Source organism: Scyliorhinus torazame, chromosome 4, assembly GCF_047496885.1.
Source record: "Scyliorhinus torazame isolate Kashiwa2021f chromosome 4, sScyTor2.1, whole genome shotgun sequence".
Classification (NCBI taxonomy): Eukaryota; Metazoa; Chordata; class Chondrichthyes; order Carcharhiniformes; family Scyliorhinidae; genus Scyliorhinus; species Scyliorhinus torazame.
Genome location: NC_092710.1, coordinates 219,490,628 through 219,517,169, shown reverse-complemented (window position 1 = coordinate 219,517,169; position 26,542 = coordinate 219,490,628). Strand labels below are relative to the sequence as shown.

Here is a 26,542-nt window from a genome sequence, read left to right as displayed (position 1 = left end):
CCTTTCACCTTAAATTTATGTCCCCTTGTAATGGTTTGTTCCACCCGGGGAAAAAGTCTCTGACTGTCTACTCTATCAATTCCCCTGATCATCTTATAAACCTCTATCAAGTCGCCCCTCATCCTTCTCCGTTCTAATGAGAAAAGGCCTAGCACCCTCAACCTTTCCTCGTAAGACCTACTCTCCATTCCAGGCAACATCCTGGTAAATCTTCTTTGCACCTTTTCCAAAGCTTCCACATCCTTCCTAAAATGAGGCGACCAGAACTGTACACAGTACTCCAAATGTGGCCTTACCAAAGTTTTGTACAGCTGCATCATCACCTCACGGCTCTTAAATTCAATCCCTCTGTTAATGAACGCGAGCACACCATAGGCCTTCTTCACAGCTCTATCCACTTGAGTGGCAACTTTCAAAGATGTATGAACATAGACCCCAAGATCTCTCTGCTCCTCCACATTGCCAAGAACTCTACCGTTAACCCTGTATTCCGCATTCATATTTGTCCTTCCAAAATGGACAACCTCACACTTTTCAGGGTTAAACTCCATCTGCCACTTCTCAGCCCAGCTCTGCATCCTATCTATGTCTCTTTGCAGCCGACAACAGCCCTCCTTACTATCCACAACTCCACCAATCTTCGTATCGTCTGCAAATTTACTGACCCACCCTTCAACACCCTCATCCAAGTCATTAATGAAAATCACAAACAGCAGAGGACCCAGAACTGATCCCTGCGGTACGCCACTGGTAACTGGGATCCAGGCTGAATATTTGCCATCCACCACCACTCTCTGACTTCTATCGGTTAGCCAGTTCGTTATCCAACTGGCCAAATTTCCCACTATCCCATGTCTCCTTACTTTCTGCATAAGCCTACCATGGGGAACTTTATCAAATGCCTTACTAAAATCCATGTACACTACATCCACTGCTTTACCTTCATCCACATGCTTGGTCACCTCCTCAAAGAATTCAATAAGATTTGTAAGGCAAGACCTACCCCTCACAAATCCGTGCTGACTATCCCTAATCAAGCAGTGTCTTTCCAGATGCTCAGAAATCCTATCCTTCAGTACCCTTTCCATTACTTTGCCTACCACCGAAGTAAGACTAACTGGCCTGTAATTCCCAGGGTTATCCCTAGTCCCTTTTTTGAACAGGGGCACGACATTCGCCACTCTCCAATCCCCTGGTACCACCCCTGTTGACAGTGAGGACGAAAAGATCATTGCCAACGGCTCTGCAATTTCATCTCTTGCTTCCCATAGAATCCTTGGATATATCCCGTCAGGCCCGGGGGACTTGTCTATCCTCAAGTTTTTCAAAATGCCCAACACATCTTCCTTCCTAACAAGTATTTCCTCGAGCTTACCAATCTGTTTCACACTGTCCTCTCCAACAATATCGCCCCTCTCATTTGTAAATACAGAAGAAAAGTACTCGTTCAAGACCTCTCCTATCTCTTCAGACTCAATACACAATCTCCCGCTACTGTCCTTGATCGGACCTACCCTCGCTCTAGTCATTCTCATATTTCTCACATATGTGTAAAAGGCCGTGGGGTTTTCCTTGATCCTACCCGCCAAAGATTGTTCATGCCCTCTCTTAGCTCTCCTAATCCCTTTCTTCAGTTCCCTCCTGGCTATCTTGTATCCCTCCAATGCCCTGTCTGAACCTTGTTTCCTCAGCCTTACATAAGTCACCTTTTTCCTCTTAACAAGACATTCAACCTCTCGTCAACCATGGTTCCCTCACTCGACCATCTCTTCCCTGCCTGACAGGGACATACATATCAAGGACACGTAGCACCTGTTCCTTGAACAAGTTCCACATTTCACTTGTGTCCTTCCCTGACAGCCTATGTTCCCAACTTATGCACTTCAATTCTTGTCTGACAACATCATATTTACCCTTCCCCCAATTGTAAACCTTGCCCTGTTGCACGTACCTATCCCTCTCCATTACTAAAGTGAAAGTCACAGAATTGTGGTCACTATCTCCAAAATGCTCCCCCACTAACAAATCTATCACTTGCCCTGGCTCATTACCCAGTACTAAATCCAATATTGCCCCTCCTCTGGTCGGACAATCTACATACTGTTATAGAAAAGCTTCCTGGACACACTGCACAAACACCACCCCATCCAAACTATTTGATCTAAAGAGTTTCCACTCAATATTTGGGAAGTTAAAGTCGCCCATGACTACTACCCTATGACTTCTGCACCTTTCCAAAATCTGTTTCCCAATCTGTTCCTCCACATCTCTGCTACTATTGGGGGGCCTATAGAAAACTCCTATCAAGGTGACTGCTCCTTTCCTATTTCTGACTTCAACCCATACTACCTCAGTAGGCTGATACTCCTCGAACTGCCTTTCTGCAGCTGTTATACTATCTCTAATTAATAATGCCACCCCCCCACCTCTTTTACCACCCTCCCTAATCTTATTGAAACATCTATAACCAGGGACCTCCAACAACCATTTCTGCCCCTCTTCTATCCAAGTTTCCGTGATGGCCACCACATCGTAGTCCCAAGTACCGATCCATGCCTTAAGTTCACCCACCTTATTCCTGATGCTTCTTGCGTTGAAGTATACACACTTCAACCCCTCTCCGTGCCTGCAAGTACTCTCCTTTGTCAGTGTTCCCTTCCCCACTGCCTCATTACACGCTTTGGCGTCCTGAATATCGGCTACCTTAGTTGCTGGACTACAAATCCGGTTCCCATTCCCCTGCCAAATTAGTTTAAACCCTCCCGAAGAGTACTAGAAAACCTCCCTCCCAGGATATTGGTGCCCCTCTGGTTCAGATGCAACCCGTCCTGCTTGTACAGGTCCCACCTTCCCCAGAATGCACTCCAATTATCCAAATACCTGAAGCCCTCCCTCCTACACCATTCCTGCAGCCACGTGTTCAACTGTACTCTCTCCCTATTCCTAGCCTCGCTATCACATGGCACCGGCAACAAACCAGAGATGACAACTCTGTCTGTCCTGGCTTTTAACTTCCAGCCTAACTCCCTAAACTTGTTTATTACCTCCACACCCCTTTTCCTACCTATGCCGTTGGTACCAATGTGCACCACGACTTCTGGCTGCTCACCCTCCCCCTTAAGGATCCTGAAGACACGATCCGAGACATCCCTGGCCCTGGCACCCGGGAGGCAACATACCTTCCGGGAGTCTCGCTCGCGACCACAGAATCTCCTATCTATTCCCCTAACCATTGAATCTCCTACAACTATTGCTTTTCTATTCTCCCCCCTTCCCTTCTGAGCCCCAGAGCCAGACTCAGTGCCAGAGACCTGGCCGCTAGGGCCTTCCCCCGGTAGGTCATCCCCCCCAACAGCATCCAAAACGGTATACTTGTTTTGAAGGGGAACGGCCACGAGGGATCCCTGCACTTTCTGCCTGTTTGTTTTTTTCCCCCTGACTGTAACCCAGCTATTCTTGTCCTGTACCTTGGGTGTGGTTACCTCCTTGTAACTCTTCTCAATCACCCCCTCTGCCTCCCGGATGATCCGAAGTTCATCCAGCTTCAGCTCCAGTTCCCTAACACGGTCTTTGAGGAGCTGAAGTTGGGTGCACTTCCCGCAGGTATAGTCAGCGGGGACACCGGTGGTATCCCTCACCACCCACATCCTACAGGAGGAGCATGTAACTGGCCTAGCCTCCATCCCCTCTTACCTGACAGAATATAACTGCCCTGTGGACTAACTAGATCTCCGCCCTCCGACCCTGCTCCCAGTCAGCTACACTTTCTGTAAACTCCTGGCTCTCTTCGCACTCTTTGCGGAAATGTCGGAAACAAAATGAAAGGAGCGCCTTACTCCCTCCTCACCTAACTCCCTCGGTCACCAAACTCTCACTATCGCACTCAAATGCACCAAATTCAGCACTCCCTCGGTCACCAAACTCTCACTATCGCACTCAAATGCACCAAATTCAGCACTCCCTCGGTCACCAAACTCTCACTATCGCACTCAAATGCACCAAATTCAGCACTCCCTCGGTCACCAAACTCTCACTATCGCACTCAAATGCACCAAATTCAGCACTCAGTGCAAACAAAGTCTGCACTGTCGGGGATCACTTTTATACTGTGAATCTAGCCTCTGAAAACCTGGCCTAATCCAATTAACTAATTAACAAGCTCCAGCTGCAAGTGCCTACAAGTAGAAGCCGGTTTAAAGCTTATTGAAAATTCACCTTCTTCTAAACCAAACAGCAACTTTTAAGTTAATTAACTAAATAAAAGAAAGACTAAACTTTAGATAAAAATGAAGCCTTATACTCCCTCGGTCACCAAACTCTCACTATCGCACTCAAATGCACCAAATTCAGCACTCAGGAGCCAGGGGCCGGTGAGCTGGAAGCGGCCGGAGAGAGTAGAGCCCCCCCGAACGGAGCTAGCGCATCGGAGCGCGGGCCTGCGAGCCGGCCCGGCTGAGCGCCCACCCCCCCGCACAGCAGAAGGTGGGCGGCCGAGGAGAAGCCCCCCCCCCTCACGCAGCAGCAGTTCACGGAGCAACAACGCGGGGCAGCGAAACGCGGGGCAGGAGGAGCGGCGTCCCGAGCCAAAGCAAGGACCGAGCCAGCAATGAGGTCCGACCCTGCCTGTTAAAGAGATAGAAAATTACCTCTCTCATTCCACGTTTTAAAAAAAAAACACTTACCTGAAAAGAGTCTTTTTCGAAGGAAGGGGGGGATAAAAAAGGAAGGGGGGGAAAAAAGAGGGGGAAGGGGGGAAAAGAAAAGGGGGGAAAAAAGAGGGGGAAGGGGGGAAAAGAAAAGGGGGGGAAAAATGCCAGAAGGGAGCCAAAGCAGAGGGAGAAAGGGCACCAAAAGCATACGGGGCAATACGCGGGCCCGCTCAGACGAGCTAATCGCCGCACGAAACAGCGGAATGGAAGCCTCGCCGCAACTAAAAGAACTGGGCGGACAGGAGCACTTTTCCCCTGGGCCAGAGGGGAACTGGAAGGCAGCCTTTGCCGAGGCGCTGAGGGAACACCAGCAGGAAAGCAAGGCAGGGACCAAAGTAGACATAGAGGCCGCAGTACAGACAGCAATGGCCAAGGCCCTGGCGGAGGTGCAGCTCGCCCTGGGCAGAGCAGAGAAGAAACTGGAAGCCCAGGAGGAGAAACTGGAAACCCAAGAGGTGAGCATTAAGGAGCTGGAAAAAGCCGCGACTGACATGAGCGACCGGATCACGGCCCTGGAAAAAGAGGTGGCGAGACTGGGCACAACGCAGGGGAGCCTGAAGGGCAGGGTGGACGACCAGGAAAGCCGCTCAAGACGACAAAATTTCAGGATAGTGGGCCTACCAGAGAGGATCGAGGGTAGAAACCCCACATCCTACGTGGCCGAGATGCAGGGCAACTTAGTGGGGAGGGAAACTTTCCCCAACCCACCAGAAATGGATAGAACGCACCGGTTGCTGCGCCCGAAGCCCGAGGCAACGCCAGGTCCCCCCGCCCCCACTCCCACCATGGCGAGCGCACCCTGAACAAAAAGCAAACCGCTACCCAACGAACCGCCGCAGGTGGGAATCCAGGCCCCAGCACAAGGGTATGAGAGTAGCGGAGAAGGGAGAGCAAACGAGGGGAGTGCAGGGTAGGACGGGGGAAGAGCGGGCAGAAAAATGCAGAGGCTGGGCAGGGGAGAAGTGAGACAGTAACTCCCGAGAGGGGGATCACCGCACTAGCAAGAAAGCTAGCACCGGGGACATGCAAAAAAGCAAGGCCGCAGCGCACCCCCAACGGGGGGAGATGGCGCCAGGCAGAGGGGGGGGACCACTTAACAGAGGCAGGAGAGCAAACGGGGATTGGAGCAGGGGAAAGAAGGACAAAGGAGGGATAAACGGGAGAGGGGGAGAAAGGGGGAGGAAAGAGAGGGCCCGGGGGGGGGCACAGGAAGAGAGGGAACGATGGGGGGGGGGGGGGGGCGTGGAACACAGGGACGGAGAGACAAACAAGGCTAGAAAAGGAACAGCAATAGGGCTACAAAGTGCCACAACCAAGGACTCGGAACAAGGAATCGCTGCAAGCATCCACCCAGTACGGCCTCTGGGCGAAGGGAGACCCCAGATTGCAGGGGCTACCTGCGTGGTGGTCGCACAGAGGGCGGCCATGCCGGGGTTCCCCTGGACGAAGGGAAACCCCGGAGCGCAGGGGCCCGACCGCATGGAGAGAGCAGTGACAGCGGCCATCCTGGGCGGCCCCCTAACAAGGGGGAACCCTTGAGGGCAGGGGCGCGTCCACCAGGTGAATATGGTTAATCCCACAGGAGCGAGGGGACTGAAGCCCTCCACCAGAATAGTCACCTGGAACGTAATGGGACTCAACGGCCCAGTGAAAAGATCTAGAGTCCTCAACCACCTAAGAAACATGAAGGCAGACATAATCTTCCTTCAAGAGACGCACCTGAGTGAGCAGGACCGACTGCGGGTAAGAAAGGGCTGGGTGGGACAGACCTACCATTCCTGTTACGGGATGAGGGCCAAGGGGGTGGCAATACTGATCAGCAAATGGACGATGTTTACGGCGACAAAGACGGTTACGGACCCAGGGGGATGGTACGTCATGGTTAGCGGGACCCTGGATGGGGCACCGGTAGTACTAGTTAACGTGTACGCGCCCAACTGGGACGACACAAGCTTCATCAAGAAGACCATGGCAGAAATCCCTGACATAGCGACGCATCGGCTAATCATGGTGGGGACTTCAACTGTGTACAGGACCCAACGACTGACAGATCGAACTCCAAGATGGGGAAAACTTCAAACATGGCAAGGGAACTCGGTCACTTTATGGAACAGGTGGGAGCGGTGGACCCCTGGAGGTTCACCCACCCAGGGGAGAATGAGTTTTCCTTCTTCTCCCCAGTACACAACGTATACACCAGAATTGATTTCTTTGTGGTGGGAGAAACGGTGCTTCCGGGGACATTCAAAGTGGAATACTCCGCAATTGTGATATCAGACCACGCTCCACACTACATGGACGTGAGGCTGGAAACGGGCAGGGCCCAACGCCCAACATGGAGGTTGGACGTTGCCCTACTAGCTGACAAGGCCTGCAACGAAAAGATATCGTGGGCCATAGCAGAATACACGGAGAACAATCAGAACTGGGAGGTCTCGCCCTCCACGTTCTGGGAAGCGCTAAAGGCTGTACTAAGAGGGGAAATCATCGTTTACAAAGCGCAAAGAGATGGGGAGGAAAGGGCGGCCAGGCAGCAGCTGGTCGACTCCATACTGGAGGTAGACCTCAAATACTCCGAGGCCCCGACTGTGGAGCTCCCGGTGGAGAGGAAAGAGTTGCAAAGGAACCTTGATCTGCTCTCCACAAGGAAAGCAGTGCTTCAACTCCGCCCAGCACGTAGGACCCTATACGAACATGGAGACAAAGCCAGCCAGCTGCTGGCACACCAGCTGAGAAAGCAGGCAGCCACCAGAGAAATTGCACAAATCAAGGATACTAGAGGCGCATTACAAACAGAGCCAGAAAAGATCAACAAGGCATTCAGAGCCTTTTACCCAAGAGCTGTACACCTCAGAGCCCCCAATAGGGGAGGCCGGGATGAAACGGTTCCTTGATGGACTGGACATACCAGTCGTGGGAGAGGGCAGAAAACGGGGCCTGGAAGCACCACTAGCACTGGGAGAGATCATGGACAGCATAAGCTCCGTGCAGGTGGGGAAGGCACCGGGACCGGATGGATTCCCGGCAGACTTCTACAAAATATTTGCGACAGCCCCACACCTGCGGGTGATGTTCACAGACTCGCTGGCCAAGGGCACACTGCCACCCATGCTAGCACAGGCCTCAATCTCGCTGATACCTAAGAAAGATAAAGACCCAACGGAATGTGGGTCATACAGACCCATCTCACTGCTGAACGCAGATGCCAAAATACTGGCCAAGATTCTAGCCAAAAGGCTAGAAGATTGCGTGCCAGCGGTGGTCGCAGAAGACCAGACGGGCTTTGTCAAAGGTAGACAGCTTATCTCCAACATCAGGCGCCTGCTGAACTTGATAATGACCCCCTCTGGGGTGAGAACACCAGAGGTGATCGTCTCCCTAGACGCAGAGAAGGCCTTCGACAGAGTCGAATGGAAATACCTCATTGAGGTACTGGAACGGTTCGGGCTTGGAACAGGATTCATCTCCTGGGTAAAACTCCTATACAACGCTCCCATGGCGAGCGTACGGGCAAACAACACCAACTCCCAACCAGACAAGGATGCCCACTGTCCCCGCTGCTGTTCGCCCTAGCGATCGAGTCACTAGCAATTGCGCTCAGAGCGGCAAAAGGCTAGAGGGGGATCCAAAAGGGCGGCAGAGAGCACAGAGTCTCACTCTATGCAGATGACCTGCTCCTCTACATCTCGGACCCACAAAGCAGCATGGACGGAATCATCACGCTCCTGAAAGAGTTTGGCGCCTACTCGCGCTACAAACTCAACATGAGCAAAAGCGAGATCTTCCCGGTACACCCACAAGTAGGTGGGGCAGCACTAACGGTACTGCCGTTTAAACAAGCCCGACATAAATTCCGCTACCTGGGGATCCAAATAGCCCATGACTGGAAAGGGATCCACAAATGGGACCTCATCAGTCTGACAGAGGAAGTAAAAAAGGACCTGCAAAGATGGAACACACTCCCACTCTCCCTCGCGGGGAAAGTCCAGACGATCAAAATGAACGTGCTGTCCAGGAACCTCTTCCTATTCAGATCCATCCCGATCTACATCCCCAAGGCCTTTCTCAAAGCATTAGACAAACTAATCATGGCATTCGTATGGGGGGGGGGAGAATGCTAGGATCCCAAAGAAGATCTTACAAAAAAAAAAAATGAAGGGGAGGGCTAGCCCTCCCAAACCTACAATTCTACCACTGGGCGGCGACGACCGAGCGAATAAGGGGATGGACCAAGGAGCCAGAAGCCGAGTGGGTGCGCGCGGAAGAGGCCTCCTGTAAGGGGACCTCCCTCCGGGCCCTCGCCATGGTTGCACTCCCATCCCCACCCAAAAAATACTCCAGCAGCCCGGTGGTGATAAAGAACAAAACAAAGAACAAAGAAATGTACAGCACAGGAACAGGCCCTTCGGCCCTCCAAGCCCGTGCCGACCATACTGCCCGACTAAACTACAATCTTCTACACTTCCTGGGTCCGTATCCTTCTATTCCCATCCTATTCATATATTTGTCAAGATGCCCCTTAAATGTCCCTATCGTCCCTGCTTCCACTACCTCCTCCGGTAGCGAGTTCCAGGCACCCACTACCCTCTGCGTAAAAAACTTGCCTCGTACATCTACTCTAAACTTTGCCCCTCTCACCTTAAACCTATGTCCCCTAGTAATTGACCCCTCTACCCTGGGGAAAAGCCTCTGACTATCCACTCTGTCTATGCCCCTCATAATTTTGTATACCTCTATCAGGTCGCCCCTCAACCTCCTTCGTTCCAGTGAGAACAAACCGAGTTTATTCAATCGCTCCTCATAGCTTATGCCCTCCATACCAGGCAACATTCTGGTAAATCTCTTCTGCACCCTCTCTAAAGCCTCCACATCCTTCTGGTAGTGTGGCGACCAGAATTGAACACTATACTCCAAGTGTGGCCTAACTAAGGTTCTATACAGCTGCAACATGACTTGCCAATTCTTATACTCAATGCCCCGGCCAATGAAGGCAAGCATGCCGTATGCCTTCTTGACTACCTTCTCCACCTGTGTTGCCCCTTTCAATGACCTGTGGACCTGTACTCCTAGATCTCTTTGACTTTCAATACTCTTGAGGGTTCTACCAGTCACTGTATATTCCCTACCTGCATTAGCCCTTCCAAAATGCATTACCTCACATTTGTCCGGATTAAACTCCATCTGCCATCTCTCCGCCCAAGTCTCCAGACAATCTAAATCCTGCTGTATCCTCAGACAGTCCTCATCGCTATCCGCAATTCCACCAACCTTTGTGTCGTCTGCAAACTTACTAATCAGACCAGTTACATTTTCCTCCAAATCATTTATATATATTACAAAGAGCAAAGGTCCCAGCACTGATCCCTGTGGAACACCACTGGTCACAGCCCTCCAATGAGAAAAGCATCCCTCCATTGCTACCCTCTGCCTTCTATGGCCTAGCCAGTTCTGTATCCACCTTGCCAGTTCACCCCTGATCCCGTGTGACTTCACCTTTTGTACTAGTCTACCATGAGGGACCTTGTCAAAGGCCTTACTGAAGTCCATATAGACAACATCTACTGCCCTACCTGCATCAATCACCTTAGTGACCTCCTCGAAAAACTCTATCAAGTTAGTGAGACACGACCTTCCCTTCACAAAACCGTGCTGCCTCTCACTAATACGTCCATTTGCTTCCAAATGGGAGTAGATCCTGTCTCGAAGAATTCTCTCCAGTAATTTCCCTACCACTGAAGTAAGGCTCACCGGCCTGTAGTTCCCGGGATTATCCTTGCTACCCTTCTTAAACAGAGGAACAACATTGGCTATTCTCCAGTCCTCCGGGACATCCCCTGAAGACAGCGAGGATCCAAAGATTTCTGTCAAGGCCTCAGCAATTTCCTCTCCAGCCTCCTTCAGTATTCTGGGGTAGATCCCATCCGGCCCTGGGGACTTATCTACCTTAATATTTTTTAAGACACCCAACACCTCGTCTTTTTGGATGACAATGTGACCCAGGCTATCTACACCCCCTTCTCCAGACTCAACATCTACCAATTCCTTCTCTTTGGTGAATACTGATGCAAAGTATTCATTTAGTACCTCGCCCATTTCCTCTGGCTCCACACATAGATTCCCTTGCCTATCCTTCAGTGGGCCAACCCTTTCCCTGGCTACCCTCTTGCTTTTTATGTACGTGTAAAAAGCCTTGGGATTTTCCTTAACCCTATTTGCCAATGACTTTTCATGACCCCTTCTAGCCCTCCTGACTCCTTGCTTAAGTTCCTTCCTACTTTCCTTATATGCCACACAGGCTTTGTCTGTTCCCAGCCTTTTAGCCCTGACAAATGCCTCCTTTTTCTTTTTGACGAGGCCTACAATATCACTCGTCATCCAAGGTTCCCGAAAATTGCCGTATTTATCTTTCTTCCTCACAGGAACATGCCTGTCCTGTATTCCTTTCAACTGACACTTGAAAGCCTCCCACATGTCAGATGTTGATTTGCCCTCAAACATCCGCCCCCAATCTATGTTCTTCAGTTCCCGCCTAATATTGTTATAATTAGCCTTCCCCCAATTTAGCACATTCATCCTCGGACCACTCTTATCCTTGTCCACCAGTACTTTAAAACTTACTGAATTATGGTCACTGTTACCGAAATGCTCCCCTACTGAAACATCTACCACCTGGCCGGGCTCATTCCCCAATACCAGGTCCAGTACCGCCCCTTCCCTAGTTGGACTGTTTACATATTGTTTTAAGAAGCCCTCCTGGATGCTCCTTACAAACTCCGCCCCGTCTAAGCCCCTGGCACTAAGTGAGTCCCAGTCAATATTGGGGAAGTTGAAGTCTCCCATCACCACAACCCTGTTGTTTTTACTCTTTTCCAAAATCTGTCTACCTATCTGCTCCTCCATCTCCCGCTGGCTGTTGGGAGGCCTGTAGTATACCCCCAACATTGTGACTGCACCCTTCTTATTCCTGATTTCTACCCATATAGCCTCACTGCCCTCGGAGGTGTCCTCTCGCAGTATAGCTGTGATATTCTCCCGAACAAGTAGCGCAACTCCGCCTCCCCTTTTACATCCCCCTCTATCCCGCCTGAAACATCTAAATCCTGGAACGTTTAGCTGCCAATCCTGCCCTTCCCTCAACCAGGTCTCTGTAATGGCAACAACATCATAGTTCCAAGTAGTAATCCAAGCTCTAAGTTCATCTGCCTTACCCGTAATGCTCCTTGCATTAAAACATATGCACTTCAGGCCACCAGACCCGCTGTGTTCAGCAACTTCTCCCCGTCTGCTCTGCCTCAGAGCCACACTGTCCCTATTCCCTAGTTCTCCCTCAATGCTCTCACCTTCTGACCTATTGCTCCCGTGCCCACCCCCCTGCCATACTAGTTTAAACCCTCCCGTGTGACACTAGCAAACCTCGCGGCCAGGATATTTATGCCTCTCCGGTTTAGATGCAACCCGTCCATCTTATACAGGTCACACCTGCCCCGGAAGAGCTCCCAGTGGTCCAGATAACGGAAACCCTCCCTCCTACACCAGCTGTTTAGCCACGTGTTTGTCTGCTCTATCTTCCTATTTCTAGCCTCACTGGCACGTGGCACAGGGAGTAATCCCGAGATTACAACCCTCGAGGTCCTGTCTTTTAACTTTCTGCCTAGCTCCCTGAACTCCTGCTGCAGGACCTCATGCCCCTTCCTGCCTATGTCGTTAGTACCAATATGTACAACGACCTCTGCCTGTTTGCCCTCCCCCTTCAGGATTCCCTCTACCCGTTCGGAGACATCCTGGACCCTGGCACCAGGGAGGCAACATACCATCCTGGAGTCTCTTTCACGTCCACAGAAGCGCCTATCTGTGCCCCTGACTATAGAGTCCCCTATTACTATTACTCTTCTGCGCTTTGACCCTCCCTTCTGAACATCAGAGCCAGCCGTGGTGCCACTGCTCTGGCTGCTGCTGTTTTCCCCTGATAGGCTATCCCCCCGACAGTATCCAAAGGGGTATATCTGTTCGAGAGGGGGACAACCACAGGGGATTCCTGCACTGACTGCCTGCCCTTTCTGGTGGTCACCCATTTCTCTGCCTGCACCTTGGGTGTGACCACATTTACATAACTGCGATCTATGACGCTTTCCGCCACCTGCATGCTCCTAAGTGCATCCAATTGCTGCTCCAACCGAACCATGCGGTCTGTGAGGAGCTGCAGTTGGGTGCACTTTCTGCAGATGAAGCCATCCGGGACGCTGGGAGCCTCCCGGACCTGCCACATCTCACAGTCAGAGCACAGCACCCCTCTAACTGACATTGCGTCAATTAATTAAAATTACAATTTGTCTTTTTTTTTTTAATACTTTTTTTTTTAAATTGCAAAGTTACTGTCAACTATCTGTTTCCTAGCACTAGATTTCTAATAGAAATGCGATAGCTAACTATAATATTCTCCGATCTCTGGCTTAGATATCCTCTAAATTATAATTAAGTTATTATGTTTAATTAGTTCCCAAATACTCAAATTTTTTTTATTTTTTAAATTTAGGCCACCCTCCAGTCCTGGAACCAACTACGGCAGCAATTTGGCCTGACCAAAATGTCGGACAAAGTTCCCATCTGCAACAACCATAGGTTCACACCAGCACTGACCGACGCCACCTTCAAAAGGTGGAGACAGGACGGGGGGACACTGAGTCAGGGACCTATACAAGGCCGGCAGGATTGCAACACTGGACGAACTAACAGAGAAATTCCAGCTAGCCAGGCGGAACGAGCAACCTGCAACTCAAAAGCTTCCTACGAAAGGAGACAAGGACTTACGCATAACCGCCATGACAGACATTACTGGAAGAGTTACTGGACGCAAGCATATTAGAGAAAGGAAACTGTAGCGACATGTATAACCGACTGGTAGAAGGGGCCGACACCGTACTGGACGCAACAAGAATGAAATGGGAGGAAGACCTGGGGATTGAAATAGGGTGGGGACTCTGGAGCGAAGCACTGCATAGGGTCAACACCACCGCCACGTGCGCAAGGCTCAGCCTGACGCAAATAAAAGTGGTACATAGAGCCCACTTCACAAGAATTCGTATGAGTAGGTTCTTCCCGGAGGTGGAGGATAGATGTGAACAGTGCCAAGGAGGCCCGGCCAACCACGCCCACATGTTCTGGTCTTGCCCCAGACTTGTGGAGTACTAGACAGCCTTCTTCGAGGCAATGTCCAAAGTGGTGGGGGTGAGGGTGGAGCCATGCCCGAAAGCGGCGGTCTTTGGGGTTTCAGACCAGCCAGATCTATTCCTGGGGAGGAGGGCGGACGCCCTCGCCTTTGCCTCCCTGATCGCCTGCCGTAGAATCCTGTTCGGCTGGCGGTCAGCAGCACCACCGCAAGCAGCAGACTGGCTGTCCGACCTCTCGGAATCTCTCCAAATGGAGAAAATCAAATCGCCACCCGAGGGTCAGGCGGCAGCTTCCACAGAACATGGGAGCCATTCACCCAATTGTTCCGGGACCGGTTTGTGGCCAACGAACAAGCAGAAGAATAGCCAGGTAGCCAAGAACCAGGGGAAAGCAGCCAAAGCATGAGAGGGGGAGATAGACCGGGAGAAGGGCAAGGAGGAGATAGACTGGGAGAGGGACGGGGGGGGGGGGGGGGGGACAGCTCAATCTAAGAGGAAGGAAAGGTGAACCACAGGGAGGGGGGGAGGGATGAGACAGGGAACAATAGAGGAGAGCCAGGGAGGTAGGTGGGGAGGGAGGGGGGGGTGAAGCAGGGAAACGTTAACTAACTTGACATCCCCAGGAATAGAGAAAAAGGAGAATACAGTCGGAGGACGGGAGGGCCGGCTGAAGCGGTAGTGAGCACGAGACGACAACGGCAGCAAAATCCGACCGGGAGAAGCGAGGGACAACATCGGCACCAGATCCATTCGAGGATTGCCCTCCGGAATTGTCTCTCCAGCACAAACAGATGCCTACTTACATATATATATATATCATATCCTGTATACGTAACGGCAAATATACTTTGTTCTAAAATCCAATAAAAAACATTTATAAAAAAAAAAATATTGGGTGGAATTTTGATAAAAAGACGTAGGTGAATGTTGGAGGAGTAATTTCCCCCAGGAGTGGTGTGTCTGCTGGTTACCAGACCCGGCAGAAAACAGTGATATATTTGGCTGAAAAGTTGGAACAAGCTTCTGCTGCTGCAGCAACAACAAAAACCACTTAAAGCATTCAGGCAGGGGAAGGGCTGATGCAAGCTGGAAGGCTTCAACTTGACTTGATGACCTTTATAAAGCTGAATTCCAGCAGCAGAGAGAACAAATGTGGGAAGATCGCGCAAAGGCCATTGAAGAAGCGGGGCACCCTGATGCACGATCAATTGCACAAAGACTAAAGTTGGGTACAACTGTGGCTTTATTACAGTCAGATGCGTGGCCTCCTGCTGCAGCTGGCGAAATGGCAGGGCACTGGAGGTCATGCACATTTATACAGTTCTCTGTGGGCAGAGCCAGCCGGCAGGAACTACCGGCGAACCTGGAGTGCAGGTCCTACCTTACATCCCCTAATACAGTGGTTCACCACATTCACCCCGTTAAAAATGAGTCCGGCTGGGGAGGACGTGAAATTATATATTTTTAGTGCAATTATGTACAGTGGTAGGGAAAGAAAAGTCCATGTTGACGGTGCGGAGTCCGTCAAAGGTTCAGCTGGTCCGGTGCTTTGGTGCTTTGTTGGGAGCGGCATAATGGTGGCGGCGAAGTCGGTGCTGGCGGTGGTGGAGGTGGCACCGATGGCGGTGGTGGCGGTGCTGATGCTGGCCAATCATCGGGGAACTCCGGGAGCGTGTCGCAGTCCTCTTCGTCCTCTTGTGCGGAAAAGGGGAGGGGGGGATGGTCTGGTGGGGTCAATATTAGCGGCGCGGTGGGAGGCGAGGGGGGGGGGCACATTGGTGGGGGTGTGTGTTGGGGTGGAACCTGATGGTGCCAGGTCGCTGAGTGAGACAGTATCTTGGCAGCCGTCAGGGAACTCAACGTAGGCATATCGAGGGTTGGCATGTAGCAGGTGAACCCTGTCCACCAACGGGTCCGTCTTGTGGAGTCGGATGTGCCTACGGAGAAGGACCGGTCCTGGGGCAGCGAGCCAAGTCGGGAGCGACACCCCGGATGTGGACTTCCTGGGGAAGGTAAAAACACGTTCATGGGGTGTGTTATTAGTGGCGGTGCACAATAGTGGCCGGATGGAGTGTAGAACGTCAGGGAGGACCTCCTGCCAGCGAGATGCTGGGAGGTTCCTGGACCGTAGGGCCAGCTGGACGGCCCTCAAAACTGTCCCATTCTCCCGTTCGACTTGCCTGTTTCCCCGGGGGTTGTAGCTGGCGTCCTGCTGGAGGCTATACCTCTGCTGAGCAGGAACTGACACAGCTCATCGCTCATGAATGACGATTCCCTGTCACTGTGGATGTAGGCGGGGAAATCGAACAGAGTGAAGATGGTGCTGAGGGCCTTGATGACGGTGGGCGAAGGGGAATCTGGAGTACTCATCGACCACACTGAGAATGTACGTGTTTCGGTCGGTGGAGGGGAGGGGCCCTTTGAAATCCGCGCTGAGGCGTTCAAAAGGGCGGGAAGCCTTCACCAGGCGCGCGCGGTCTGGCCGGTAGAAGTGCGGCTTGCACTCGGCACAGACCTGGCAGTCCCTGGTGACTGTCCTTACTTCCTCGATGGAGTAGGGCAGATTGCGAGCTTTGACCAGATGGTACAATCGAGTGACCCCCCCGGGTGACAAAGTCTGTCGTGTAGGGCCCGGAGTTGGTCCTTTGTGCGCTGGCACATGTACCTCGGGAGAGGGCGTCTGGGGGCTCGTTGAGTTTACCGGGGCGATACAAGATCTCGTAATTATAGGTGGAGAGCTCGATTCTCCACCGCAAGATTTTATCATTTTTGATCTTGCCCCGCTGTGTGTTATTGAACATGAAGGCTACCGACCGTTGGTCCGTAAGCAGAGTGAATCTCTTACCGGCCAGGTAATGCCTCCAATGCCGTACAGCTTCAACGATAGCTTGGGCCTCCTTTTCAACGGATGAGTGTCGAATTTCAGAGGCATGAAGTTCCCCAGGAGGGGAAAAGAATGCCACGGGTCTGCCTGCCTGGTTTAGAGTGGCGGCAAGGGCGACGTCTGAAGCGTCGCTTTCTACTTGGAAAGGCAGTGACTCGTCCACTGCGCGCATCCCGGCCTTGGCGACGTCTGCTCTGATGCGGGCGAAAGCATGTTGTGCCTCCGCCGCGAGGGGGAATTGGGTGGACTGAATGAGTGTGCGGGCTTTGTCCGCATAGTTTGGGACCCACTGAGCGCAGTAGGAAAAGAACCCCAGGCAACATTTGAGGGCCTCGGGGCAGTGGGGGAGGGGAAGTTCCATGAGGGGGTGCATGCGGTCGGGTTCAGGCCCGAGAAGTCCGTTTTGGACTATATAACCGAGAGTGGCTAACCGGATCATGCTGAACACACTTCTCTTTGTTGTAGGTCAGGTTGAGAAGAGTGGCAGTGCGGAGGAATTTATCGAGGTTGGTATCATGGTCCTGCTGGTTATGGCCGCAGATGGTGACATTATCTAAGGACGGAAAGGTGGCCCGCAAACCGTACTGGTCAACCATTCGGTCCATCTCTCTTTGGAAGACCGAGAGCCCATTTGTGACACCGAAAGGGACCCTAAGGAAGTGGTAGAGGTGACCGTCCGCCTCGAAGGCAGTGTATGGCTGGTCCGACTTCCGGATGGGGAGCTGGTGGTAGGCCGATTTCAGGTCAATTGTTGAGAAGAGCCGGTACTGCGCAATCTGATTGACCATATCAGATATGCGTGGGAGGGGGTACGCGTCGAGCTGCGTGTACCGATTGATGGTCTGGCTGTAGTCCACGACCATCCTGTGTTTCTCCCCAGTTTTAACCACCACCACCACTTGGGCTCTCCAGGGGCTGTTGCTGGCCTCGATAATACCCTCCTTAGCAGCCGCTGGACTTCGGACCTGATGAAGGTCTTGTCCTGGGTGCTGTACCGTCTGCTCCTGGTGGCAACAGGCTTGCAATCCGCAGTTAGATTGGCAAAAAGGGAGGGGGGATCGACCTTGAGGGTCGCGAGGCCGCAAACGGTAAGGTAGGGTAAGGGCCCGCCGAATTTGAGGGTGAGACTCTGGAGGTTGCACTGGATGTCCAGGCCCAACAGGAGTGCAGCGCAGAGATTAGGAAGGACATAGCGGTGGAAGTTACTAAATTCTACGCCCTGGACCATGAGGGACTGTACAAAAGCCTCGGATCGGGACGGAGTGGGATCCAGAGGCTAGGGAGATCCTTTGATTGGCAGGATGGACCGCGAGGGAGCAGCGCCTTACCGTATCTGGGTGTACAAAGCTTTCGGTGCTCCCGGAGTCCAGCAGGCACGAGGTCGCGTGGCTGTTGATTTTAACCGTCGTCAACACGGTGGCCAGGTTGTGCGGGCGAGATTGGTCCAGCGTCATCGAAGCGAGCTGCGGGTAACCATCGGATGCTTCGGGTGGCGAACGTGTGCGGTTCCGATGTCAGGATGTCCGGAGACTCTGTGGGGGTCAAGGTGACGGCGCCCATGGTGTGCACATTGTGGGGTCGGGACAAGATGGCGGCGCCCATGGTGCGCACATTGCGGGGTTGGAACAAGATGACGGCGCCTATGGGGCGCACGTGGCCGAAGGGGGACAAGATGGCGGCGCCCATTGGTCGCACATGGACCCAGGAGGAGAGGATGGCGGCTCCCATTGTGCGCCTGGCGTGGGGGAGGGGTCGATAGCAGGCACACGGCCGCGAAGTGGCCCTTTTTACTGCAGGCTTTACAAACTGCAGTGCAGACCGGGCAGTGTTGGCGGGGGTGCTTCTGCTGACTGCAGAAGTAGCAGCGGGGACCCCGAGGTGCGTGGATCGGCGTGCGGCGCAGGCGTATTGGGAGGGCAGGGCCCCGGCTGAGGAGGTCGTCGACGGGGTCCAGGAGGGGTAGGAAGGAGTAGAAGGGTGGGCAGCGCGGCGGGAGGGGTACGATTGTACGTTACGGGATGCGACCGTCATGGAGAGCGCCAAGGTTTTCGTCTCGGCCAGTTCGAGCAGGGCCCCTTCCAGTAATCATTCTTGGATGCGGTCCGACGCAATCCCCATCGCGAAGGCATCGCGCATGAGGAGATTCGCGTGTTCGGCGGCTGTAACGGCCTGACAGTCACAGTCCCGGATGAGTGGAATTAGGGCCCGCCAGAAGTCTTCGATGGACTCACCAGGTAGTTGCGAGTGTGTGGTGAGTACATGCCTGGCGAAGAGCGTGTTCGCCTTCTGCGCGTTGTGTTCCTTAAGGAGTTCCATTGCTTTTGTGTAATTCGTGGCGTCTTGGATCAACGGGAACACGCTGGAGCTCAGTCTGGAGTACAGGACATTTATCTTCTGAGCCTCCGTTAGCGCGGGGTCCGCCACATTGATGTAGGCCTCAAAACATGCTGGCCAGTGAGCAAAGTCTTTCCTGGCGTCGGGCAAGTGCGGATCCAGCTGCAGGCGATCGGGTTTAATTCGGATATCCATTCTGTGGAAAATCTGACTACTAAATTGATGCACGATCAATTGCACAAAGACTAAAGTTGGGTACAACTGTGGCTTTATTACAGTCAGATGCGTGGCCTCCTACTGCAGCTGGCGAAATGGTACACTGGAGGTCATGCATATTTATACAGTTCTCCGTGGGCGGAGCCAGCCAGCAGGACCTACCGGCAAACATGTAGTGCAGGTCCTACCTTACATCTCCTATTACAGTGGATCACCACACACCCCTAAAAAGTTTTTTGGAATGGGTGGAAAAGTGTTTGGTGGTGCTGGGGTCACAGATTCGGGAGATTGAAGGAGTGATCTCGGACTACACCGATCGTGTGGTCACTCTGGAGGCAGAGGTGGGGAGCAGAAGAATGCTTCGAGAAGGATGAACCTGCAAATAGTGGGCCTGCCTGAAGGAGTGGAAGGTGTGAATGCCACGACTTATGTCTCAAAGATGCTGGCAGGGATGGAGCCAGAAGGGGTGCCAGATAAGGTGCCTGAAGTGGACCGAGAGTATAGGTCCCTGAAGCAGAAGCCTACAGCTGGGGAGCCGCGCGGGCAGTGATGGTGAGGCTCCACAAATTTGAAGAGAAAGAAGATTCTGCGGTGGGCCATGGAGAAGCGTACCTACGACTGGAAGGGGAATAAGGTCCAAATTTATCAGGACGTTGGAGCCGAGTTGGCAAAACGACAGGCAAGCTTCAACAAGGCCAAGGCGGTTCTGTACCGGCAGCATATCAGGTTTGGGCTGCTCTACCCGGCGAAATTATGTGTGACATTTGGAGGCAGAGAGTATTATTTTGAGACCCCAGAAGCGACTGAAGACTTCATTAAGGAGCATAAACCAGGGAAGAACTGAGCGGACAATGCTTGGGAACCAGGGTGTTGGCACTTTGTAATGATTGGGAGCACTTTTGAAGTGGAGACAGTGATTGGGGAATGTTCATATTTTTTTGTGGGGGGGTTGCTGTTTACTGTTGGGATTGTAAGGGGTGGAAAGTTTATGTGGGATGGATGTTCCCGTCCCCACCCTCCTATTTTTTGAGACTGTTTGTGTTTAACATTCCTCCTTGAGCTGAGGAGTGGGGGGGAGGAAGGGAAGGTCATTGATAAGTGCCTTTGGGCAGGGGCTGCTGCACTATAAGGTTATGCTGGTGAAGGGAAGTGAGGTGGTGGAGGAGAAGGCTGAGAGGGGTGGCCGGGGGGGGGCTGCAGGGGAATGGGGGAAAGGTGGGGGTGGAGAGGTTGTTGCCACGTGGCAGGGGGTGAGAGATGGCATGGTCATGGGCAGAGAAAGGGGCCACCTTGGATGGGCTAGGTACAGGGTGGAATTAAAGGGGCAGGAGTTAAGTGGGGAAGATGACAGACGGTAGAGGAGATTGGAGGCATAAGGCTCCGGTAAGGCTGGTAACGTGAAACGTTAAAATGGGCCAGTTAAAAGATTGTGGGTGTTCGCGCACCTCAGGAGCTTAAAGCGGGGGTGGTCTTTCTGCAGGAGACGCACCTCCGCGTGAAGGACCAGGTGAGGTTAAGGAAGGGGTGCGTCGGGCAGGTTTATCACTCAGGGTTTGATTCAAAATCGAGGGGAGTGGCGATTTTAATGATCAAAAAAATGGGATTTGTGAGTGAAGGAGGTGAGGGATCCAGATGGCAGATATGGAATTGTGAGTGGGGTATTGGTAGGGGCACCGGTGCTGTTGGTAAATGTGTGTGCCCCAAATTGGGATGATGTGGATTTTTGAGGGGGTTGCTGGCAGCGATCACGGATTTGGCCACGTACCAGTTGATCATGGGAGGAAACTTTAACTGTGCCCTGAAGCCGAGGGTTAATAGTTCAAGCCCCAGGTGGTATGGTAGATCCATGGTGCTTTCAGAACACAGGGGGAAGGGAATATTCCTTCTTTTCACACGTCTATAAGGTCTATTCAAGGATTGATTACTTTGTAGTGAGTCTGGAGATTTTGGTTGGGATGGAGGGGGCAGAACATGCGGGGATAGTTATCTCGGACCATGCACTCCACTGGCTGGAGATTCGGTTTAGGTCAGAACAAGAGCAGAGGCCGGGGTGGAGGTTTGACTCGGGGTTGTAGGTGGTTGGAGGTTTTTGTGATAAGGTGCGGGTGGCGATTAAGGAGTATGTGGCGTTGAATCAGAATGGGGATCTGTCGGCGGTCATTTTTTGGGAAGTACTGAAAACAGTGGTCTGTGGGGAAATTATTTTGTTTAAGGCTCATACGGATAGGGAAAGGGAGGAGGAACATGACCGTCTTGTGAGCAAGATAGTGGAAGTGGACAGGGAATATTCGAGGGTGCACATCATGGAGGGATTAACGAAGAGGAAAAAGTTGCTGGGTCAGTTTGACAGGCTGGCAACAGGGAGGGCAGTAGGGCAACTGCGTAGGGCAAGGGGGATGCAATATGAGAATGGGGAGAAGGCGAGCTGCATGCTGGCGCACCAGCTGCGGAGGCAAGTTGCGTCCAGCGAAATATCGAAGATACGGACTGGGGCTGGGGATGTGGTGTCAGAGCCAGGGAAGATTCATTTGGGGAGTACTACCAGGGACTTTATGAGGCGGTCCCGGGAAGAGAGGAGGGGGACATAGGGATTTCTGGACAAGCTGGAATTTCCCCAGGTGGGGGAAGCAACAAGGCAGTCATTGGAAGAGCCCCTGGGCCTGAGGGAGGTGTTGGAGAGCATCGGGGTATGAAGTCGGGGAAGGCCCGTGACCCGGCGGACTTTTATAAGGAATCTGCGACGCACCTGGCACCACATTTGTTGGGGGGGTTTAATGAAGCGCTGGAGAAGGGGGAGTTGCCGGAGACGATGGCGCAGGCAGTAATCACACCAATCCCCAAAAAGGCGAAGGACTCGGTAGAATATAGGCCTACATCACTATTGAACACGGATGTGAAAGTATTGGCTAAGTTGTTGGCGGGGAGGATGGAGGATTGTGTCCACGGGATGGTGGCAGAAGATCGAACAGGTTTCGTAAGGAGCAGGCAGCTCGTGAGTAATATAAGAATGTTGACTGTAGTGATGAATCCGTCGGGGGCTCTGGTGGTGGTGTCCATGGACGCGGCTAAGGCATTTGATCGGGTGGCGTGGCGGTACTTGTTCGAGGTTTTGGGGAGGTTTGGGGCGAGATTTGTGGCATGGGTACGGTTGTTGTATGTGGCACCAAGGGTGAGGACGAATGATATCTCACAAAGCTTTGACTTACACGGGTACGAGGCAGGGGTGCCTGCTGTCACCACTGCTGTTTGTCCTGGCCATACAGCCATTGGCGATGGCTCTCGGGAGGTTGGCAGAGTGGCAAGGGATTATGAGGGGACAGAGGGAGCATTGGGTGTCGCTCGATGCCGATGACCTCTTGCTTTACGTTTTGGATCCGTTGGAGAGTTTGGAACGGATTATAGGCCTGCTGGGAGGTTTGGAGGGTTCTCAGGGTATAAGCTGAATGTAGGGAAAAGTGAGGTATTCCAGTTAATGAGCTGACACAGTGGGCTAATTTAGGGGAGATGCCATTTACAGTAGCGAGGGATAGGGTTTAGGTATTTGGGGATTCAAGTATCGAGGGAATGGACGGGGCTCCATAAGTGGAACTTAACAAAGCTGGTGGAGGAGGCTAGGGAGGATCTTAAGAGGTGTGATACTTTGCACTTAACGCTGGCGGGGAGGGTCCAAATGGTGAAAATGAATATATGAAGGTTCTTGTTTGTCTTTCAAGCTCTCCCGATCTTTATATCAAAGGCCTTTTTTCGGAAAGTGGACACGATCATTTCTGACTTGTACAGGCGGGGAAGGTGCCAAGGGTGGGGAGGGCCCTGTTACAAAGGCAGAGGCGCAAGGGGGTTTGGCGTTGCCAAACTTGCTTCATTATTACTGGGCGGCGAATGTGGACAAGTTGCTGCGGTGGAGCAAGTTGCTGCGGAGTGAGGCACTGCGTAGGATAAACGGGACCTCCTCTTGTGCAAGGATGAGCCTGATACAGTTTAAGGTGGTGCACAGGGTGCATATGACACGTGCAAGAATGAGTGGGTTCTTTCAAGGGGTAGCAGATGTGTGAGAGGTGTGGGCGGGGGCCAGCGAATCACGCGCTTTTGGGGTTGCAAAGAAATGGGAAGATTCTGGGTGGGAGTGTTCGCGGTTTTAGCCAGGATAGTGGAAGAGGAGGTGGACCCGGACCCTTTGGTGGTGATATTTGGGGTTTCAGAGAAGCCAGAGCTCATGGAGAGGAGGAAGGCCGATGTCTTGGCCTTCGCCTCTCTGATTACACAGTGGCGAATTTTGCTGGAGTGGCGGTCGGCATCGCCACCGGGGATAGGGGCTGGGTTGGGTGACCTGTACGACTTCCTGTGATTAGAGATCAAGTATGAGTTAAGGGGCTCTTCAGGGGGGGTTGAGGAAAGGTGGAGATGTTTGTGACCGTGTTTGAGGGGCTGTTCATCGCGGGGAGTGGGGGGGGGGGGGGGGGGGGGGGGGGGGGGTGAAAAGGAGGAAAAACCTGTACAGACTTTTCAGTTGATTGTTGGGAAGTATGATTCCTGGGGTGTTTAGTCGCTGTAACCTTGTTAGATACATGTTTATAAAATAATTTTTTTTTAAATCTCTGATTTTGAGGCATAGATCAGTACACCTAGTAGAAAATGTAGAAAGTACAGCACAAAACAGGCCCTTCGGCCCACGATGTTGTGCCGAACCTTTGTCCTAGATTAATCATAGATTATCATTGAATTTACAGTGCAGAAGGAGGTCATTCGGCCCTTTGAGTCTGCACCGGCTCTTGGAAAGAACACCCTACCCAAACTCAACACCTCCACCCAACACCAAGGGCAATTTGGACATTAAGGGCAATTTATCATTGGCCAATTCACCTAACCCGCACATCTTTGGACTGTGGGAGGAAACCGGAGCACCTGGAGGAAACCCAAGCAGACACGGGGAGGACGTGCCGACTCCGCACAGACAGTGACCCAAGCCAGAATCGAACCTGGGACCCTGGAGCTGTGAAGCAATTGTGCTATCCACAATGCTACCGTGCTGCCCTTGAGAACAAATAAATCTACACTATATCATTTTACCGTAATCCATGTACCTATCCAATAGCTGCTTGAAGGTCCCTAATATTTCCGACTCAACTACTTCCACAGGCAGTGCATTCCATGCCCCCACTACTCTCTGGGTAAAGAACCTACCTCTGATATCCCTCCTATATCTTCCACCTTTCACCTTAAATTTATGTCTGCTTCTTCCCTCCCCCTCCCCCACAAACGTTGAAACTGCTGCTACTAACTTTTGTGGACTGATGATTCTCCTGTTTTTGTTTTTACATGGTATATCAGTATTACTCTGTTTGCTATGCAAAATGCTACTAAAATAACCTGTTGGATGTATTGTTACTGGAATTTCAGTTGTAGGTGCATTACATTTTCATATTTGGCACACACCATAGTGCAATTACAGGAGATGACCTTCCAATTTTTTGTTGTGACTGTCAAAAGCATTTTGAGCAGAGGACCACTAAGGCAAAGGCTTATTTTTATATAACATAGAAAATGTGCAAAATATAACACTGATAAAAGATCATTAAAATTAAATGGTGCAAATGCCTCTCATATGGTGCATTCACACAAATGTAACATTAGTGTGTGTTTTTGCTTTGCACCAGCATTAACCATGCAGAATGTAAATCACATGAAAAAAACAAAACGGAGTGAGACCACCTCCGCCAGCAAATCTCACTTTTTACTGATGTCAGTTCATGCCACGATTTTGGAGTTTTAAAAAACATTAGGGACATGGGTGACACTTGCAAGACATGCACTGATTCCCTATTCTGAATTGACCATAAGGGGATGTTTCTGGGCTGTTTTCTTGAACCTCTACAGTCCATGTGAAGATATTCCGATAATACTACTGGGTAAGGAGTTCCAGAATTTTGAACCGTGACGATGAAGGAATTGCAATGTACGTCGAAGCTGGGATAACTTGAAGGTTATGGTGTTCCTATGTGCCTGCTGTTCTTTCCTGGACAGTGGAGGATGCAAGTTTTGGAGTTGTGGCCAAAGAGGTTTTGGCAAATTGCAGGCACAGTATGCTGACAGCAGAACAATTGGATATTTAAACTAGTAATGGGATGTTTATCTAGCAGACTGCATTGTTCTTAATGGTTTTTAGTTTCTTGAGTGTTGTTGTAGCTGTGTTTATTGTATAACTACAGTATGAGTGCAAATTAAACTACTTTGCACCACCACTACAGTTCAATTTACCTAGTCAATGCCATTCACATAAAGGCTGAGAAAAAGAACGTACCAGTCACCAAGGCCCATTTGCCGAAGTGTTTCAGCAGATCTCTTCTGCTTACCAGTCTAGGGATGAAATGTAGTCGGACTATGCTGTAGAAATCACAGATAAGGCAAATACTTTTCTTTGTCACGTACCATGCTCCCACAATGGCGAGTGCATCCATGTAGGTATTACATGTCCTGGCAATCTGTCTGTACAGTAATTGGAAACTGTCCACTGCTGCCATCGCATACGGCAGGGATGACCTCTATCCTAGAGGAAGGACAGCGTAGTAATTCGTCACAGCGTGAATTTGTGACTTCAGTGCAACTCAGGCAAATGTTCTCAGACAGATGTCTGACTTTCAGAAAGGACTGCCAAATAGAGTTTGCTGAAAAATCATTCAACACAAAATCTGACAGTTAGTTATGGAACAGTATTCCGTAGTGCTGCAGCCCTTTGATGATAGTCTGTCATAGTCCGCTCACAAAGTTTCTTTTTTTTTACCTGTTGTAAGCAAACAAACAAACAAGACTGATTATTATAGCATAAAGTACTTACAAAGATTTATTCTGAGCTATGGCTTGCACTTGGTTTAAACTGTTTATGCAGATGTGTATCCTTCATTCTGCTAAATGTCTCCTATTTCACAAGATTATAGAGTAACTGAAATAATCTCTACCTGAATTCAGTTCACAGGCCTGCTGAACTGAAGCTGTCACTTGCTGTTACAGGCAGTGACCTCTAAAGGTCCCCAATGAGAGTGTTGAGGTGGAGCTTAAAGGATTTAGGTGTTCAATGCAATGCCTGACAAAAGAACAAATCCTTCATCCTATTACTGTAATTTTATTTGAAATGACAAATAGTAGATCATTGAAAGTAACCAATATTGCTACTAATTTGATTTGATTCCATTGAAATCGTGTTTCTAGTTTTGTTTTTGTCCCGCCCCTTAAAGAAT

General features: G+C 51.3%; 1 protein-coding gene across 2 annotated transcripts in view; it reads right to left on the bottom strand.

The window, feature by feature from the left end:
* hsdl1 (hydroxysteroid dehydrogenase like 1) overlaps window positions 1-26,330 on the bottom strand; it is a 40,501-nt gene extending 14,171 nt beyond the window's left edge. The window contains exons 1-2 of one of the 2 annotated variants that reach the window (XM_072499356.1): window positions 26,264-26,330; window positions 25,609-26,088 (exon numbers count right to left, since the gene is read on the bottom strand). In XM_072499356.1, the coding sequence (XP_072355457.1) occupies window positions 25,609-25,828 (220 nt within the window). In that variant the 5' untranslated portion in view covers window positions 25,829-26,088; window positions 26,264-26,330. The remainder of the gene's footprint in view (window positions 1-25,608; window positions 26,089-26,263) is intronic. The other variant, XM_072499357.1, reaches the window with a different exon arrangement.
* Window positions 26,331-26,542: the final 212 nt, after the last annotated feature.